At 37.8% G+C, this 18,143-nt stretch overlaps 1 gene segment (V, D, J or C); it reads right to left on the bottom strand.

Annotated features, from left to right (window-relative positions):
• Positions 1–14,214: 14,214 nt before the first annotated feature.
• On the bottom strand, positions 14,215–18,143 carry LOC110541894 (immunoglobulin kappa chain variable 6-17-like). The segment is given in 3 exon segments: positions 14,215–14,227; positions 17,497–17,806; positions 17,992–18,143. Coding segments are annotated over 3 exon segments (372 nt in total).

The raw sequence follows: 18,143 nt of genomic DNA, 5'->3' as shown, positions 1-18,143 counted from the left end.
TGTGATTCCATCTTTGTTCCCCTGCCTATCTGTTGCTTTTCAGTTTTCACTGCAAAGGCCTGGTTTATAAAATACAGGCAGCTGGGCTGACTTTTAGGGACCTTTGCAAAACAGATATCAAATAAGAAAGGAAATAGCATGGGTATTGCAATGTGAGATTATCCAGGATAATTTACAGCCAAACAAATCATCTCAGTGAGTAAATTAAAAGTTCAAGGACCAACTTTAAGTTCTCAAACCACAAGTATCAAGATGCCTTCATGACAGACTTCTGTTAAAAAAAAATATGTCAATTGTATTCCACAGAAATAATACTAGAAAAACCTTTGATTACAATTCTGAAAAAAAAAACCCATAAGTATCTTGATCAACAACAGTAAAAAGAAATAGGGGTACAGAAAAAGAAAAAAGGGAAAACTGAAGAGAATGTGAGAGAAAGGAAAGAAAGGACAGGATGGAGAGAAGAAAAGGGAAATCTGGATTGGGAAGGGATGGTAAATGTGGAGAGGAGAGAAGAAATGGAGAATATAAAAGAGGATAAATATTAAAACAGAAAAATTTAGGGATAGAGTGTCAGGTTACTGATTATGAGCATTGTCTCTCTTGTAAAAGACTCACATTTGATTCCAAGCAATTCTCAGTTATCTATAATCCCAGTTATGGCACACTCATGATATACATACATACATACATACATATCTAAATACATACAAGGAGTTGGAGTTGTGAGCCCTGAGGTTCTGCTCTACCTACTACTAAGTTGTCTGCCTTCATTCTGCTCTCATGGATTCTAATTCTCTGAAAGCCCCAATGAGCACTTTCCTTAAAATTCCTTTGGTTATCTAGTTTATCACAATAGAAAAACAACTAATAAAAAGGGAGAATCCATCAAGAAGATGTTATATATCCTTTCTTGTATTTACATACTTTTAGTGCAGCTCGGATCCAAAACACTTATTCTCCAGACTTTCCCAAGACCTGCTGGCATGCCTTAATTTCTGCAGTCTCCACTCGGGCCTTGATGTTTCTAGGCAGGCTGCTTCCTGGCTCCCTTAAATGTGTTCAGCACCCCTCTTTTGGGACATCTTGGGGATCTTGCTATGTTTCTTCAGCTGAACCTACCACACCATTTATCTGACACTGCATCTTATGGCTTCTGCTGGTTTGTTGATATCCTTGCTCTCTGACCAGTCTCTGGCTCCCCAGAGTGTACACAGCACTGGGCTCATAGGAGGAGTTTCACAAGCATTTGTGGTACTAGATGTTCAAGAATGGGGATGGAAGGCACCCCACCACATCTTTCTCCTTTGGATCACAGCGATGTTGTCCAGGACTAGACTGACTTAGCACTTCAGTCACTAGAACAGAAATACCTACAGACTTTGTTGTTCTTGTTGGTCCGCAAGGGCTCTAGGCAGATTACTTCCATTCAACTTGTTAACAAATACTTATGTACTATATCTACCAGGCCAGGTACTGAAAGTCGTCCAGCTAGCTCCTTATTATCCTTCTGTCGCTAACTTAAATGTTCCCTCCTCTATAGGACCTTTCCCTACTTCCTAGTCTCATTTCTTATCAGACATCCAGAGAGGGAGGAATATGAAGACTTGGGTCTGTGACTCCATTTTGGTGGCTCATCCTGTCTGATGCCTTTCAATTCTCACTGCAAAGGAATGCTTATAATATATGGGCAGCTGGCTTGCCTTGTAGGCACCTATGCAAAGTAGTCACCAAATGAGAAAATAAATAGCTTGGATACTGTGGTATGAGAGAATCCAGGTTAAAACTACAGCCCAAAATATCATCAAAGCAAGTAAGCAATCACTGGGGCAAAATGTCAACATAGAAGCTCAAGGACCAACTTAGAGCTCTCAGTCTGCAAATATTGAGATGCACTCAAGACAGACTTCCATTAAACCTCAAAACACTTTATAGCAAGTGAATTTTACAAAGAAAACCATTTGATCACAATCCTGTGGAAACAATAAGTACTCTGATCGACAACAGCAGAAAGTAACAGGGGAAAGCAGAAGAGGAGGTGAGAGAAAAGAAAGAAAGAAAAGGGTGGAGAGAAGAGGAAATTCTGGATTGGGGAGGGTTGGAATATGGAGAGAAGAGAAGGATTGGACAAGATAAAGGAGGATAAATATTAAAATAGAAAGGACTGAGGATAGAGTGCCAGATCAGTGGTTAAGATCATTTGTTTCTCTTGTAAAAAGTAGAATGTGGTTTCTGGGTCTCTACATTTGAGAGCAGATAGGGAGAACTCAGAGTGGTTTGGGATCCATGAGAAATAGGCAGAGGTGGACATGTGGCTTACTAACAAAATTATTACATGTAGCCTCTCATTTATTATAAATCTTATATTATAAACATAATTATATAAACATGAACACAATTGTAGTGTGATTATAGAAGGGGAACTCATTGAGGGAAGGAAACTTGTTTTAAATGAAACAAGGAACAGAGAGAAAGAGGGTATAGGATGTATCTAATTTTGGATTACTATTGGATGATAAAACATTCTGAACAAAAGCAACTTAAAAGGATGTGAAAATGTATTCTTACACTTTCAGTTAACAGTCCATCACTGAGGGAAGTCGGGGCTAGGATTCAAACAGAGGCAGAAGCTGAGCAGAGGCCATGGAGGAGTGCTGCTTACTGGATTCCTCCTCATGGCTTGCTTAGGTTGCTCTATTGCAGAACCCAATATAACCATTAGTGTCTGGCATCACCTACATTGGACATGATTTTCTCCCAACAACGGCTAAATTAGAAATTTCCCGACAGGCTTGCCCAATACCCAGTAGTACTAAGGCATTTTCTCAATTGAGGTTTGTCATTCTCAGATGATTCTAGTTTATATCAATTTCATATAAAATCTCATTAGTACTGGGTAAAACTAGGGTTGTGTAGCATAATCTTGAAAGAAGATTGCTTTTATAAAAGCCAACATTATGTGTAATGAGTATAGGCCAGCACAGTTAATTTTTCAACAAGTACAAGATGACAAGCAGGGTAAGTAGGCAGATGCACTCTGGGGGTCTGCTGCGGCCCATGTGTGTTCTGTCTATATGCAGAACACATGAAGACTGTTGGATTTAGACAGGTGAGTGTGCATCAGTTTCACTGTTTACTTATTCAGGGTCTGCCAAAATTTTTATATATTCCTGCCTAGCTCAAGTGAACATTTGTGTAACATAATTCCTTGTGATTTCTGTGAGTATTTTCAGTTTCACTAAATAACTCATACACAAAAAATATAAATATAGCTAATATTTATTCATACATAAAACAGAAAATTGATAAAGAAATGTAAGAATCATTACTGGAATTTAAAGATCATTTATTTAGAGAATATGGTTGATTAATATGAAGAGAAAAATTTTAATTGTTTCCAAACTACTTATTCTCCTAATGAACACAGCCCTAAAAATGAGAATATTCTGTGTCAAATCACCTTTAAAATCATGCTATCAAGATAGGCAAAAGTGGTAGAAAAATTATTTAATCTGAACTCAAAGTATTATCTCCCATAAAAGATTAAAGGATACATTGGCCCTTGAATGCTCTCCTAGAGTTTCAAGTCTAGTTGAGTAAGGTAAGGCTCACTGATCCTTGGACAGAGAAGAGAATGTTTCTTCTCCAAATGTGGTTGCCGTTGTATTTGGTGCACAGATATTCAGGATTTTGATGTCCTCCTCACGGAGTTTTTCTTTGATGAATATGCACTGTCCTTCTCCATCTCTTTGATTAATTTTAGTTGAAATTATATTTTATTAGATATTAGCATGGCAACTCCAACTTGCTTCTTGGACCCGTGTGCTTGGAAAAACTTTTTCGAGCCTTTTAGTCTGACATAGTATCTATCATTGTTACTAAGCTGTGTTTCTTGAACACAGTAGAACATTGGATCATGTATCTTCAATCATTCTGTTAGCCAGTGTCTTTTTATTAAAGAGTTGAGTCTATTGATATTGATATATATTAGTGACCAATGAATGATAGTTCCTTTTATTTTGGAGTTGGTGGTGATAGTCTGTTTGTGTGCTTGTTTTCTTTTGGTTTTACTGTGCTGAAGTTATCTATATCCTGTGAATTCTTGGGTGTAGTTGATCTCTTTGGGTTGGAGTTTCCTTTATTCTATCTTCTATGGAGCTGTTGTAGTTCATAGATATTGTTTAAATTTAGTTTGTGATGGAATATCTTTTCTCATCTCTGGGGATTGAAAGTTTTGTTGGGTATAGACATCTCGGTTGGTATCTGTGATCTCATTATGTGTACATGATATCTGCCCAGGTCCTTCTGACTTTCACAGTCTCTGCTGAGAAGTCAGATGTGATTCTTAAAAGTCTACCTTTATATGTAACTTGACCTTTTCCCTTGCTGATTTTAATATTTTTTCTTTATTTTGTAGATTTAGTGTTTTGTTTATTATGTGGTAGAAGAATTTCTCTTCTGGTTTTGTCTGTTTGGTGTTCTGTAAGCCTCCTGTGTCTGTGTTCTGTAAGCTTTTTGTATGCATCTCTTTTTTTAGGTTAAGGAAATTTTCTTATATGACTTTCTTGAAAATATTTTCTGGAACTTGGAGTCTGGAATCTTCTTTTTTCATATTTTTTATGTCTTTTCATGGTGTTCTTGATTTCTTGGATGTTTTGTATCAGGAACATTTCAAGCTTAATGCTTTTATTGAGTAATGTATTGATTTCTTCAGTTGAATCTTCAACACCTGAGTCTTTCCTCCATCTCTTGAATTCTGCTTTTGATCCTTACCTTTGTACTTACTCATATCTTCTCTGAGTTTTCCATGTCCAGGGGTTCCTAGTTCATTTTCTTTATTTATTCTAATTATGTTTTCAGTTCTTGAACTGTTTTATACATTTCCTTCACCTCTTTCATTGTGGTTTCCTCTATGTTCTTGATGGCCTCTATTTGTTTGGGTGTATTTTCTTGTATCTCTTTGAGACAGTTAATTGTTTCTTATTTATATACCTCTAATGACAGAAGAATCATAGATATAAGCAAAATTTCCTGTATTTCAGCTGCATTAGAATATCCATTGCTTTTTAAGATTTCTGATGGAGCCATGTGAATTGTGTTCTTACACAGGCCTTTAGCCATCTGGGTGTCCTAGCCTTAGCTGTTTGTTTCTTGAACCTGGACCTATTATCAGATCTGCATGATTCTTGTGTCTGGAGTACTATTCATGATAATGAGAGAGGTCCAAGGAAACACACATGGGTGTTGATGTTTTGGAAGCAGCCATGCTGAGATGGGTGTCTCAGAAGGTAGAGATCTCGGGTATGGGAGGGCAGCGCTCAGGTTTCTCAGGTGGTAGCTGATGGGGCACTGGTGCATCAAGTGGAAGCCATGGGGGTTTGAGGCTCAGGTTGCAAATGGAGGGGATCTGGTGACTCAGAAGCAACTGAGCTGCAGCTTACAGACCTACCAGACACTGTAAAAAGATCTGATTTTCCTCCAGCTGCTTGCTGTGAAGGCACAGACTAGGAAAGTAATTTGTAGTGAGTTAACCCATTCCTGGCACTGAGATTCTTCTTTAATAACCCATTTCTTCTGAGAGCACACTTGCTCTTTAAATTGGGCTACTTCTTGAAAACTCCAATTTTACATATATTTTAATTAATGCACACACTACTAGGGTTAATGTTTTCAATGACCCAACCCTACTACTCCTTTCTGTAACACTTCTTTTCTCATTTCTACTTAAACATTTATGTCCCAGTATTTCACCATCTTTGATTTTTATATCATATTTGTTATATTATATCCTTGTATTTTTTAACTTTATTTGCAAAATCACAGGTTTATAAGGAGCTTCTTCATGTATACTTTCCATGGGGTAAGCCTGCCTCTATCTCTTTATTTCCCCATTTCTTCCCTCTCATACTTTCTAGAACCCTTCTGCCTCTACCATCATATTTTTCTACTTTCATTTAACCTATATGCTGCTATTATTCTTCCCTACATGTATCACGACCAAAAGCATATTTCTAGTTTCCGAGAATCTTCATATACCCCCAGATAATACAGAATATAGAAAGTTTGAAGCTAGGACCCCCATATGAGAGAATACATGTGGGGTTTGTTTGCTGGGATCTTGCTGGACACAACATATTTTTTTTCCATTTCATCCACTCATTTTAAAATTTCATAATGTCATTTTACATTATATTTGATGTAAAAGTGATGCTGCATTCTAAACGTAACATGGCTATGTTTACATGAACTCATAGTAGCTGTGGTTTCCTGAACATGATCAAGCCAGTCAAAATTCTTGTAAGATGATGAATTGGCAGTTGATGTCTGCTGAGAGAGGGAGAGTCACTCTCCTTTGGAAGAAGGTGTATCATGTCTTCATGGGTGGTGACATGGATATATGGACAACACTAACCAGACTGGGGGAATTGTCAATAATAAATAAAAGGGACATAAACCTGGAAGGAGAAAGGAACAGGGCAGAGTTGGAAGAAGGTAGTGGTGTACAGATATGCTCAATATGATATATATGAATGCCTGGAACTCTAAAAAACATGAATACTATTTTAAAAAAATGATATATGCCAAAAAAATGATATATAGGTCAAGCTGGATCTTGAGGTAGCACTATCCCTAATTTACTAACACAGCTCCAGATTGATATCCAAATCAGTTGTACAAAGTTCCATTACCACCAGCAATGGAAGGGAATTCTCCTTTCTTCACATCCTCTCCAGCCTGTATTGTCATTTTAATTTTTGAACTTAGCCATCTGATGGATGTAAGGTGAAATCTCAGGTTCATTTTGATTTTCATTTCCCTGATGACTAAAGACCTGGAGCATTTCTTTGAGTTTTTCTCTGCCATTAGATATTTTTCTATTGAGGGTTTCAGTGAGGGAGGGGCATGGGAGGAGAAAAGGGAGGTGCTAGAGTTGGAATATAAAGTGAAAAAATAGTAATAAATTTTATAAAAGTACCTTGAGTATTGAGGAACTGAAAGGAACATAATAAATGACTACAAATTAGTAATGGCTAAAATGTATCTTTAAAGTTTATCCTGTCTAACAATTAGAGAAATGCAAATCAACACAGTTTTGAGATTTCATCTTACTGCAGTCAGAGTGACAATGACCAATGAAACAACTGACCTCAAATGCTTGAGAGGTATGGGGAAAAGGGAACTCTCACCCATTTTCATGGGGATTGCAAACTAGTCTTCTCACTCTGGAAATCAGTGAGGAGGATCAAATAAAGCTACTGAATAAAGCTACCATATGATCCGACTATTCTGTTCATTCCATACGCCCAAAAAACTCTCAAAACAAAGCTCCACAGATACTTGCTCAGTCATGTTTACTGGAAATAACCTGAATGTCATTTAACTGACAGATGAATAAATACAATGTTGCACATACACACTGTATAATATTATTCAGCTATGAAGAAAAATGATATTGAAAGATACTGGAAGGAACTACTAAAGATCATATTGATGGAGGTAACCTACACCCAGAAAGACAAATGGCACATATTTCCTCTCATGGAAACTCCTAGCTACAAATGAACATTCAAGTATATAACCCAGAGTAACTGCAGAGACATTGCGAGTAAATATAGGACCGGGAGTGATGGCTCAGTGGTTCAGAGCACTATTTACTCTTCCAGAGGTTCCGTGTTCAATTTTCCGCCAACACATGGCAACTCACAAACATGTATAATGGGATCCTTTTTAATTTACTGGCATGAATACATGCAGACAGAGTACTCAAGTATACAATTACATAAATCTTCTGTGGAAAAAGCAAACATAGGAGAAAAGAATAGTATCAGTGACTTTTAACAAAAACAGGAAGATATATTAGCCTGGGCTGACATCTGTGTTCTTGTATGGTCTTGCATGATATCTGTCCAGGCCTTTCTTGCTTTCATAGTCTCTGTTGAGAAGTCAGGTGTGATTCTGATGGCTTTGCCATTTTATGTTACTTGGCCTTTTTCCCTAGCAGCTTTTAGTATTTTTTCTATGCTCTGTATACTTACTGTTTTGATTATTATGTGGTGGGAGGATTTTCTTTCCTGGTCTAATTTATTAGGTGTTCTGTAGGTCTCTTGTACTCTTATAGGCCTTTCTTTAATTTGGGGAAATTATCTATGATTTTGTTGAAATATTTTCTGGGCCTTGGAGGAGGTGATGTTCTTTTTCTTCTATTCCTATTATTCTTAGGTTTTGTCTTTTCATATTGTCATGGATGGTCTGTGTCAGGAATTTTTTGGATTTAACACTTTCTTTGACGGATACATCAAATTCTTCCATTGTACCTTCCACACCTCAGATTCTTTCTTCCATCTCTTGTAGTCTATTGGTTATGCTTAATTCTGTAGTTCCTGTTTTCTTCCCTAAATTCTTCCTTTCCAAGATTTCTTCCATTTGTGTTTTCTTTAATTTTTCCAATTATATCTTCAGATCTTGAATTCTTTTGTTGATTTCCTTCACCTGTCTGATTGAATTTTCCTTTAGTTCCTTCAGCTGTTTGTTTGAACATTCCTTTGTTTCTTTTATTTATTGTCATGATTTAATTATTTCCTCTCTGAAGGCCACAAATTCTTTGGCTGCCTCTTCCCCTATTTTTTCACAGATGGCCATAATCTGTTTGTCTTTATCTTCCTCTATTTCTTTACCAGATGGCCATAATCTGTTCATCTTTAACTTCCTCCATTTCTAATATGGATGGCCATAATCTGTTTGAAATTGCCTTCCTCTAATTCTTTATGTATTTTATTTATTTCCTCTATGATCCTCTTCATCATCATAGATCATATTCTTGAATTTCAATTACTCTAGGGTGTCCAGGGCTGCTTGCCCCTGGATAACTGGGTTCTGGAGAGGCCATATTGCTCTGCCTTTTGTTGGTTTAACTTTTAGGCTACCCTCTTCCCATTGGGCTATTTTAGGTGTTGGATGTTAGTTTCTGGTGCTTCCTGGAATCCTGGAATTCCAGTTTTATTTGTAATAGCTTTATTTGTAATAGCCAGAAGCTGGAAACAATCCAGATGACCCTCAACTGTGGAATGGATACAGAAATTGTGATACATCTACACAATGGAATATTAGTCAGCTATAAAAAACAAGGAAATCATGAAATTTGCAGATAAATGGTGGGAACAGGAAAAGATCATCCTGAGTGAGCAATCCCAGAAGTAGAAAGACACACATGGTAAATACTCACTCATTAGTGGATATTAGACATAAAATATAGGATAAACCTACTAAAATCTGTACACCTAACAAAACTAATCGAGAAGGAGGATTCCTTCTAAAATGCTCAATTCCCATTCAGAAAGCAAAGAGGATGGACATCAGAAGACGAAGAAAACAGGAAACAAGACAGGAGCCTGCCACAGAAGGCCTCTGAAAGGCTCTACCCTGCAGGATGTCAAAGCAGATGTTGAGATTTATGGCCAACCTTTGGGCAGAGTGCAGGCAATCTTATGAAAGAATTGGGAAATAGTAAGACCTGGAAAGGAGAGGAGCTCCACAAGGAGAGCAACAGAACCAAAAAATCTGGAGACAGAGATCTTTTCTGAGACTGATACTCCAACCAAGGACCATTCATGGATATAACCTAGAACACTTGCACGGATGTAGCCCATGGCAGTTCAGTGTCCAAGTGGGTACCATAGTAATGAGAATAAGGACCATCTCTGACAAGAACTGATTGGCCTGCTCTTTGATCACCTCCCTAAAGAGGGAACAGCCTTACCAGGACACAGAGGAAGACACAGCAACCTATCCTGATGAGATCTGATAGAATAGGATCAAAAGGGGGAGGAAGACCTCCCCTATTAGTGGACTGGGGGAAGGACATGGGTGGAGAAGGGGGAGGATGTGTGGGATTCATAGGGGAGGAAGGAGGATGCTACAGGGGAGATACAGAGTGAAAAAAGTATAATTAATGAAAAATAAATAATTTTTAAAAAGTAAAACAGGTGCTTTAGCTAGGTGGGGAGTAGGATAATATAGGATAACTGAGAGGAATATAACAGTAAGTGTGTCTGGAAAAGTCATCAGAAAACAAATAATTAAATGTCTATCTAAAAATACATATAAAACCTATATACAGTTCAAGTATATTTTCCCAATTTACATTGATAATCTTCTCCCTAAGATCCATAGTCCACTAACAAATACAAATATATATATATATATATATCAGGCATGAAATGTTCTTTTGGTTTTTTTTTTCTTCTCCATTCATTTATTTATTTAGTTTATACCCTGATCACAGCATCCCTCCTCTCATCACAGACCCCACACACACACTCAACTATCTCTCACATCTTTCCTTTCCCTTTACCTCAGAGAAGTAAGAGGTCCCCCATGGGTGCCAACCCACCATAGTACAATAAGTTGCTGCATAACTAGTACCATCCTCTTTCACTGAGGGCAGACAAGGCATCCAAGTTAAAGTGGCAAGATAGAAAGGTAGGCATCAGAGTCAGAGACAGCCCTCTCTCCAGTTGTGGAGGAAACCACATGAAGACATAGCTGAGCGTCTGCTACATATTTGCAGGGGTCCAGGGCCAGCCCTTGTATCCCATCCTCTTTGGCTGGTGGTTCAGTCTCTGTGAGCACTCTTTGCCCATGTTAGTTGATACTATAGATCTTCCTGGGGAGTATTTTAACACTCAGGGCCCTTAAAACATTCCCTCATATTTTCCATAGGACTCACAGAGCAATGTCTAATGTTTGGGTTTGGGTCTCTGCATCTGTATACCCTCTCAGGGGAGTTATGCTAGGCTCCTATCTACAAGCATAACAGAATAAGATTAATAGTGTCAGGGATAGGTTCTCCCCCATGGGCTGGTTCTCAAGTAGGGCCAGTCTTTAGTTGGCAATTTTTCAGTTTTTGTTCCATCTTTGTCCCTGCACATCTTGTAGGCAGAAAATATTTTGTGCTCATAGAATGTTTATTTGTAACAGACAAAAGCTGAAAACAACATAATTGTCCCTCAAAAAAAATATAGAAGATTTAGTGGGTAGGTTTGAGTTCTAATTCCTCAACAGGAAGATTTGCCTGGCTACAGAAGGTAGCCACTTGATGTTCCATATGCTAGAAGCCTCAGCTAGGGTGCCCCCATAAGCTTCCTGAACCCTCCCCTATGTCAGGTCTCTGGCACATCCAAGAGATGCCACCCTCCTCTGATTTCTTTTCTCTTACACAGGCCTCTCTGCCCCAAACTCCTACTCCCAATCCCTACCCCTGATCCACATTTTCCCCTCTCCTATCCAGTTTGCTCACTCCATGCACATTCAGTGACTATTTTATTTCCACTTTTGAGTGAAAATCAAACATCCTACCTTGATACCTCATTTTTATATAGCTTCTTTGGATCTGGAGAGTGTAGCATGATATCCTTTAATTTATGAATAATAAATAAAAAATAAAAAATAGCTAAACATTTTCTGTACAATTAATGAACTTCTGGAGCTATAAACATCCATCATTTCAAGCAATAGTAATAATAATAGTGATAGTAATTACAGAGCAATAGTATTAAACCTGTGTGGTATTGGCATAGAAACAGACTAGTTGATGAAAGGAATCAAACTGTAAATCCAGAAATAAACCCACACACTTATGAAAACTTGATTTTTTATGAAGAAGGCAAAACCACGAAATGGAAAGAAGAAAGCAGCTTCAAAAAATGCTGCTGGACTAACTGGATGTCTGCATGTAGAAGATTGCAATTTGATCCATGTTTATCATACTGTACAAAACTAAAGTTCAAGTGGATCAAAAACCTCAACATCAAACCAGAAACACTTTTTCTTTGAGAAGAAAAAGTGGGGAAGAGCCTTGATCCCACTGGCACATTCATAAACACAACACCAACAACTCAGGAAACTAAGATCAACAATTAATACATGGAACCTCATGAAACTGAAAAACTTCCACACTCTCAATAGGACTAAATGGAAGCTAAGAGAATGGGAAAACATTTTAACTAACCCTACATCCAAAAGAAGGCTAATATATAAAATGTATAATAAAATAAAAACTAACCAACCCAATAATCGATTAAAAATGTGATACAGAACTAAACTGAGAATTTTCAACACAGGAATCTCTAATAACTGTGAAACACTTAAAGAAATGTTCAATGTCTTTGTCATCAGGGGAATGAAAATAAAAATGACTCTGAGATTCCTTCTCAAACCCAACAAAATGGCTAAGATCAAAAACCAAAGTGACAGTTACAAGCTGGCAAGGTTGTGGAGAAAGGGCAATACTCCTCCATTGCTGGTTGGGAGTACAAACTCATACAGCTGTGAAAATCAATCTGGTGCTTTCTCTGAAAATTGGGAATAGTTCTACTTCAAGGCCCAGCTATACCAGTCCTTGACATATACCTAAAAGAAGCTCCACCATGCTATAACTGTGTTCATAGCAGGTTTATTTGTAACAGCCCCAAACTGGAAACAACCTAAATGTCCCTAAACCAAAAAGTAAATAAAATGTGATACATTTACACAATGAAATACTACTCAGCTATTAAAAACAAAAATATAAAGAAATTTGCAGATGAATGGATGGAACTATAGAAAATATCATCCTAAGTGAGGTAACCCAAACCCAAAAAGACAAACATGGTATACACTCACTTATAAGTGGATAGAAATTTTTCTCTTTATACTGTAAGCTACTGTTGTTTCCCTTGGTTATCAGCCAAGGAAAGGCCCTATTTAACTTTGGAAAAAGGAGCTGGAAGACTCAAGTGACCTTAATAAGCACTCTCTGAGGACTACTTTTCATAGTACCAGAAGGCACCATACAAGCTTCCATATGAGGAGTGGAATCAATAATCATTTCCAGGGACCTGGAGAGATGGCTCAATGGTTAAGAGCACTGACTACTCTTCCAAAGGACCTGAGTTCAATTCCCATGCACACACATGGCAGCTCACAACTCTTTGTAACTCCAGTTCCAGGATATCTAACACCCTCATACACACATACAAGTAGGTAAAACACTGATGTAAATAAAATAAAAATAAATAAACAATTAAAAAGATAATTTTGTTAAAATTCCTATGAACCAAAATAATGACCAGCATACATTATAAAGGGTGGAAAAATGACATACATACTCTGATTGAACTTAAAGTCCATTCAACAAGAGGTAAATAATACCTAATACTGAAAACCTATCCAACTGCCTGGGGCTAATTAATTCATAGATATTGGAGGAGAATATACATACACATTACTAAACCATACAATTTCTCACTACATTTTATCATTGGTGTTTATACCCAAAGATAACTGTAGTTATGACTTCTCATCAAGGAAATTTCTGTTTAAAGTATATGGACACTTTTACAGAAAACCGAAAAACTTATCAAAAGGCAACTTTCAAGATCCAAGTCACAACTGACACACTTACAACACAAATATTCTACACCTAAATCTTAGAGATCATTTTGAAATTGAGGATGTAAATATTGTATGAACTAGAGAAATAGGAAATTTTCTGTGAGAGTGTGTCTTCTGTGAATGTCAGAAGCTACACCCATAAAGTCTCACCAATATGTCTGCATAACATGAACTGAACAAGATGACACCAACAAAAACACTATTAAGGAAGGGAAAAAGCTTCAGAGGACATCAACCCTAAGTATAGTAATTAATGATTGGTGAAGGTTGGCAAAATAGTCTTCCCAGAAAGAGCACACTAATTCATTACCCAATATCAAATGGCTAACTCTGAAAACATATGCATAAACAACAAAACTCAGTATTTGGATGTTGAGAGTATAGCTCAAAAATAGACCTTTCATCTTATTTTGGATTGGCATTACTATGAAGATCTTCATGCTTTTACACTGACCTCACAGAGAGAAATGTTCCAAAGACATTCTCTGGTCAATCCAACTAAGTCTTGAGACTTTTGCTGTCTTGTGACAATCTTCTGATTCATGCTGAATTATATTGCTGCTTTGTGTTGGTCTTTAAACTGGACTGCTAGTATCCAGGAATAAAATGATTGGATTTATCCCAAGGAACTGATTAGGGGAGGGGAATAGCAGAAGAAGAAGGAGGAAGGGTTGGATTAGTAGGAGATGAGGGAGGGGGAAAGAGGAGGGAAAATTGAATAAATTGTAATAAATGATAATAATAAAAAATATTTCTTTTGCCTAGTATTCTGAGGTCTCATATTTACACCATAGGGCTGGAGAGAAAAAGAAGAAAAATATTGGTAACAAGACTACTCAATAGAACTATCCAAATATAGATGTTATCTAAGCTCTCTTTCTCTCTCTCTCTCTTTGTGTGTGTGTGTGTGTGTGTGTGTGTGTTAGTTAAAAATGAAAGAGACACAAGAGCAAGAAAATATAATAGCAGAATAGGAAGGGAAAATGAGGAAGGTTAGTGGATATTGTGAAAGTATATGATACTTGAAAGACAGTGCTTTGCTGACACTTGAGTACAGTGAGTTAACATCAACAAATTTTTAAGGAGCAGCAAGATTGCTCAGAAGGTAACTCATTTGCCATCAAACCAGATATCAGACACTAGTTTGATCCCTAGAACTCACATGGCAGAAAGAGAAGACCAATTCATTGCTGTCCTATGACCTCCACAAACATGTGCAACTACAGATACACACACACACTCAAACTCACACACAAAAATAATTAACTAAAATGTGATCAAATTTACAAAAATTTATGAAAAGAAAAGAAAAACTGGAAAAAAGAACTCTAGTAAGAAAGATGGAGCTGGTTTCCGCCTTCCACCTTCCCGATGGTGAGTGCTCTCTGTCACGAACAACTCCACATTTGGCTAAGGCCGAGGATCTGGCTTGCTTCCATGTATGTCGACCTATCTGCATTGCCCCCGTGGCACGCCTGGGTAGGCTACCCAGAGGCTATTTAAGCTGTGGGCTGGCTTTCCCCGGGGTCTGAGGATTGTTCAATGTTCCTGAATAAACTGCATTGAAAAAAAAAAAAAGTTTGAAAGACAAGAATCCTGACCAAACACACCTGCCAGAAGACCAGTCAAGATGATGATGGACCTTCTCACTCTCTGTTCCCCCAGACCCAATTCTCAGCGTTGCCCTTAGCTGTACAACAGCACACCAGATGCAGCCTCCCTTTCTCCATGTCTATGCATCCTTTGGATCCCACAAGCCATCACTTCCTGCCTCCCTTCCTACCCTTGTGACTCTGTGCAAGTCCCCAACATGGGTGAAAACCCCTTGTTCAACTAGGGTTCCCCTTTCTCCATATCCTCTCCAGCATGTGTTGTTACTCTTAGCCATTCTGATGGGGGTGAGTTGAAATCTCGGGGTTGTTTTGATTTGCAATTCCTAGGTGACTAAGGTTGCTGAGCATTTCTTTAAGTGTTTCTCTGTTATTATATATTCCTCTAAAGAGAATTCTCTGTTTACCTCTGTACCCAATTTTTTAATTGGATAACTTGATTTTGTCATTTCTAAATTCGTTAGTTCTTTATATATTCTGGATATTAGCTCTCTGTCAGATATAGGGTTGGTGAAGATACTTCCCCAGTCTGTAGTCTGTTGTTTTATTCTGAGGACAGTGACCTTTGCTTTACAGAACCTTCTCAGTTTCATGAGGTCCCATTTATTAATTGTTCATCTTAGAACCTATGCTATTGTTGTTCTGTTCAAGAAGTTATTTCCTGTGCCAATGAGTTCTAGGCTCTTCTCCACTTTTTCTTCTAACTGATTTAATATATCTGGATTTCTGCTGAGATCTTTCATCGATTTGACCAACACAATTCTTTGAAAGACCTTGAAAGAAAATGCTCCATTTCATGTGGAATAACAAAAAACCCAGAATAACTAAAACAAAGATGTACAATAAAAGATCTTTTGGAGGTATCACTATTCTTGATCTCAAGCTGTAATATAGACCAACTAAATAAAAACGTCACTGTGCTCATATAGAAAAAGACTGGTGGATCAATGGAATCGAATAGAAGACCCAGAAATAAACCCACACACCTATGGACACCTGGTTTTGACAAAGATACCAAAACCATACAATGTAAAAAGATAGCATCTTCCACAAATAGTGCTGGTCTTACTGAATAGCTACATATGGAAAAATTCAAATAGATCCATACTTATCACCCTGCACAAAACTAAATTCTAAGTGCATTGAAGACCTCAACATAACACCAGACACACTAAACCTGTTAGAAGGCATTGTACAGAACAACAGAACCAAAAAATCTGGGTCCAGGGGTCATTTCTGAGACTGACATTCCAACCACAGTCCATGCATATAGATAACCTAAAACCCCTGCACAGATGTAGATCATGGTAGCTCAGTCTCCATGTGGGTTGCCTAGTTAGGGGAACAGGGGTTCACTATGACATGAACTCAGTGGCTGCCCTTTGATCACCTCCTCTGTGGGGAGAGCAGCCTTACCATGCCACAGAGTAAGAAAATGCAGCCCTGATGAGACCTGATAGGCTTTGGTCAGATGGTAGGTTATGAGGTCCAAACCTATCAGTGGACTGACTCAGGGTTGTGGGAAGAGAAAAGGAAGGGAGGGTGTATTTTGGAGGAGATGAGGGAGTAGGACATAGCTGGATACAAAGTGAATAAATTGTGACAAATAAATTTAAAAAATCAGATGCATATTTGAAGGACACACAGATATATATAACAAAGCATACCATATGAGCAGTTGCCCAGAGTTCCTTATCTTCCTTTATGCTGATACGGCAATCCAGATATTTCATATTTATACAGCAATCTATTATTACAGCATTAAACTCCTTAGTATATGAAAAAAAAGAAAAAAAAAACAATTCAGAGAATCAACGGTTCATTGAGAAAATCAACAAGATAGACAAATCCTTAGCCAAACTAACTAAAAGGCAGAGAAAAACTACCCAAATCAGCAAAATTATAAACAAAAAGGGGGACATAATGACAGACCCTGAGGAAATTCACGAAATCTTTAGGTCTAACTTCAAAAGCCTATACACCACAGAATTTGAAAATCTATATAAAATGGACAATTCTCTGATAGAATTCATTTACCAAACCTTGAGGAATCTTAATCTAAACTAATAATCTCAAGATGATGTGTTCTTTGTAAAGGATTTTGAATTCTATACTATTTTTATACAGATTTATCATGGCCTCAAGGCATAACAAAGAGATATCTAGCCAGCCATGACACTGTAAGCTTAGCTGATGCTTCTTGCTTGTAACATATAAACCCATTGAAAAAACCATACCTAAATCTCTTAACTTGGCTTCTCCTTTTTATCTATAAATACCAGTTTTGCTAAATCTATGGAAGAATGGAGGCTATCTCTTGATTAATTTTCTACTGAAGGCTGAATCAATCAGTCATGCATGGCAGAATTCAGGCAGAATGAGGAAGTATGCAGGCCCAGGGCTGTGTGTGGTGCAGGCAGCTGGTGAGACTCTCAAGGAGGTTTGTGTTGGAGGCTGAAGCACTGTGGGAGGATAGCTGCTATACTGCTGACAGTAATAAACTGCCAGGTCTTCTGCCTGCACACTGCTGATGCTGAGAGTGAAATCTGTCCCAGATCCACTGCCTGTGAAGCGATCAGGAACCCCAGTGTATCGAGATGATGCAGAGTAGATTAGCAATTTAGGAGGCTGCCCCGATTTCTGTTGGTACCAAGCTATAGCAGTACCCACATTCTGACTGGACTTGCAGCTTAGGGAGATCCTCTCTCCTACAGATGTGGGCATGAATTCAGGAGACTGGGTCATCACAATGTTCCCTTCAGCACCTGCAACCAGAAACAGACAATTAGTATACACATATACATTCAAAGAGTTCCTGATACAAATGTTATAATCAAAAATGACTTTTTCTAATGGCATTGCCTGCATATAATTGGATTCCTATAGTAAAGAGCTGTTTCTTTACAAATGAACTATTTTGATGATATTCTAATAGTCTTCAATGTCTCACCAGACATCCAGAGGATCAGGAATATGAAATACTGCGTCTGTGACTCCATCTTGGTGGCCCAGTCTGCCTGATGCTTTTCAGTCTCAATGAAAAGGCCTGGTTTATAAATTATGGACAGCTGGGCTGTCTTGTAGGGACCTATGCAAAGCAGA

This window comes from Meriones unguiculatus, chromosome 5, assembly GCF_030254825.1.
Source record: "Meriones unguiculatus strain TT.TT164.6M chromosome 5, Bangor_MerUng_6.1, whole genome shotgun sequence".
NCBI lineage: Eukaryota > Metazoa > Chordata > Mammalia > Rodentia > Muridae > Meriones > Meriones unguiculatus.
Note: the sequence above shows the minus strand (reverse complement) of the source record. Positions and strands in the feature narration are given on the sequence as shown.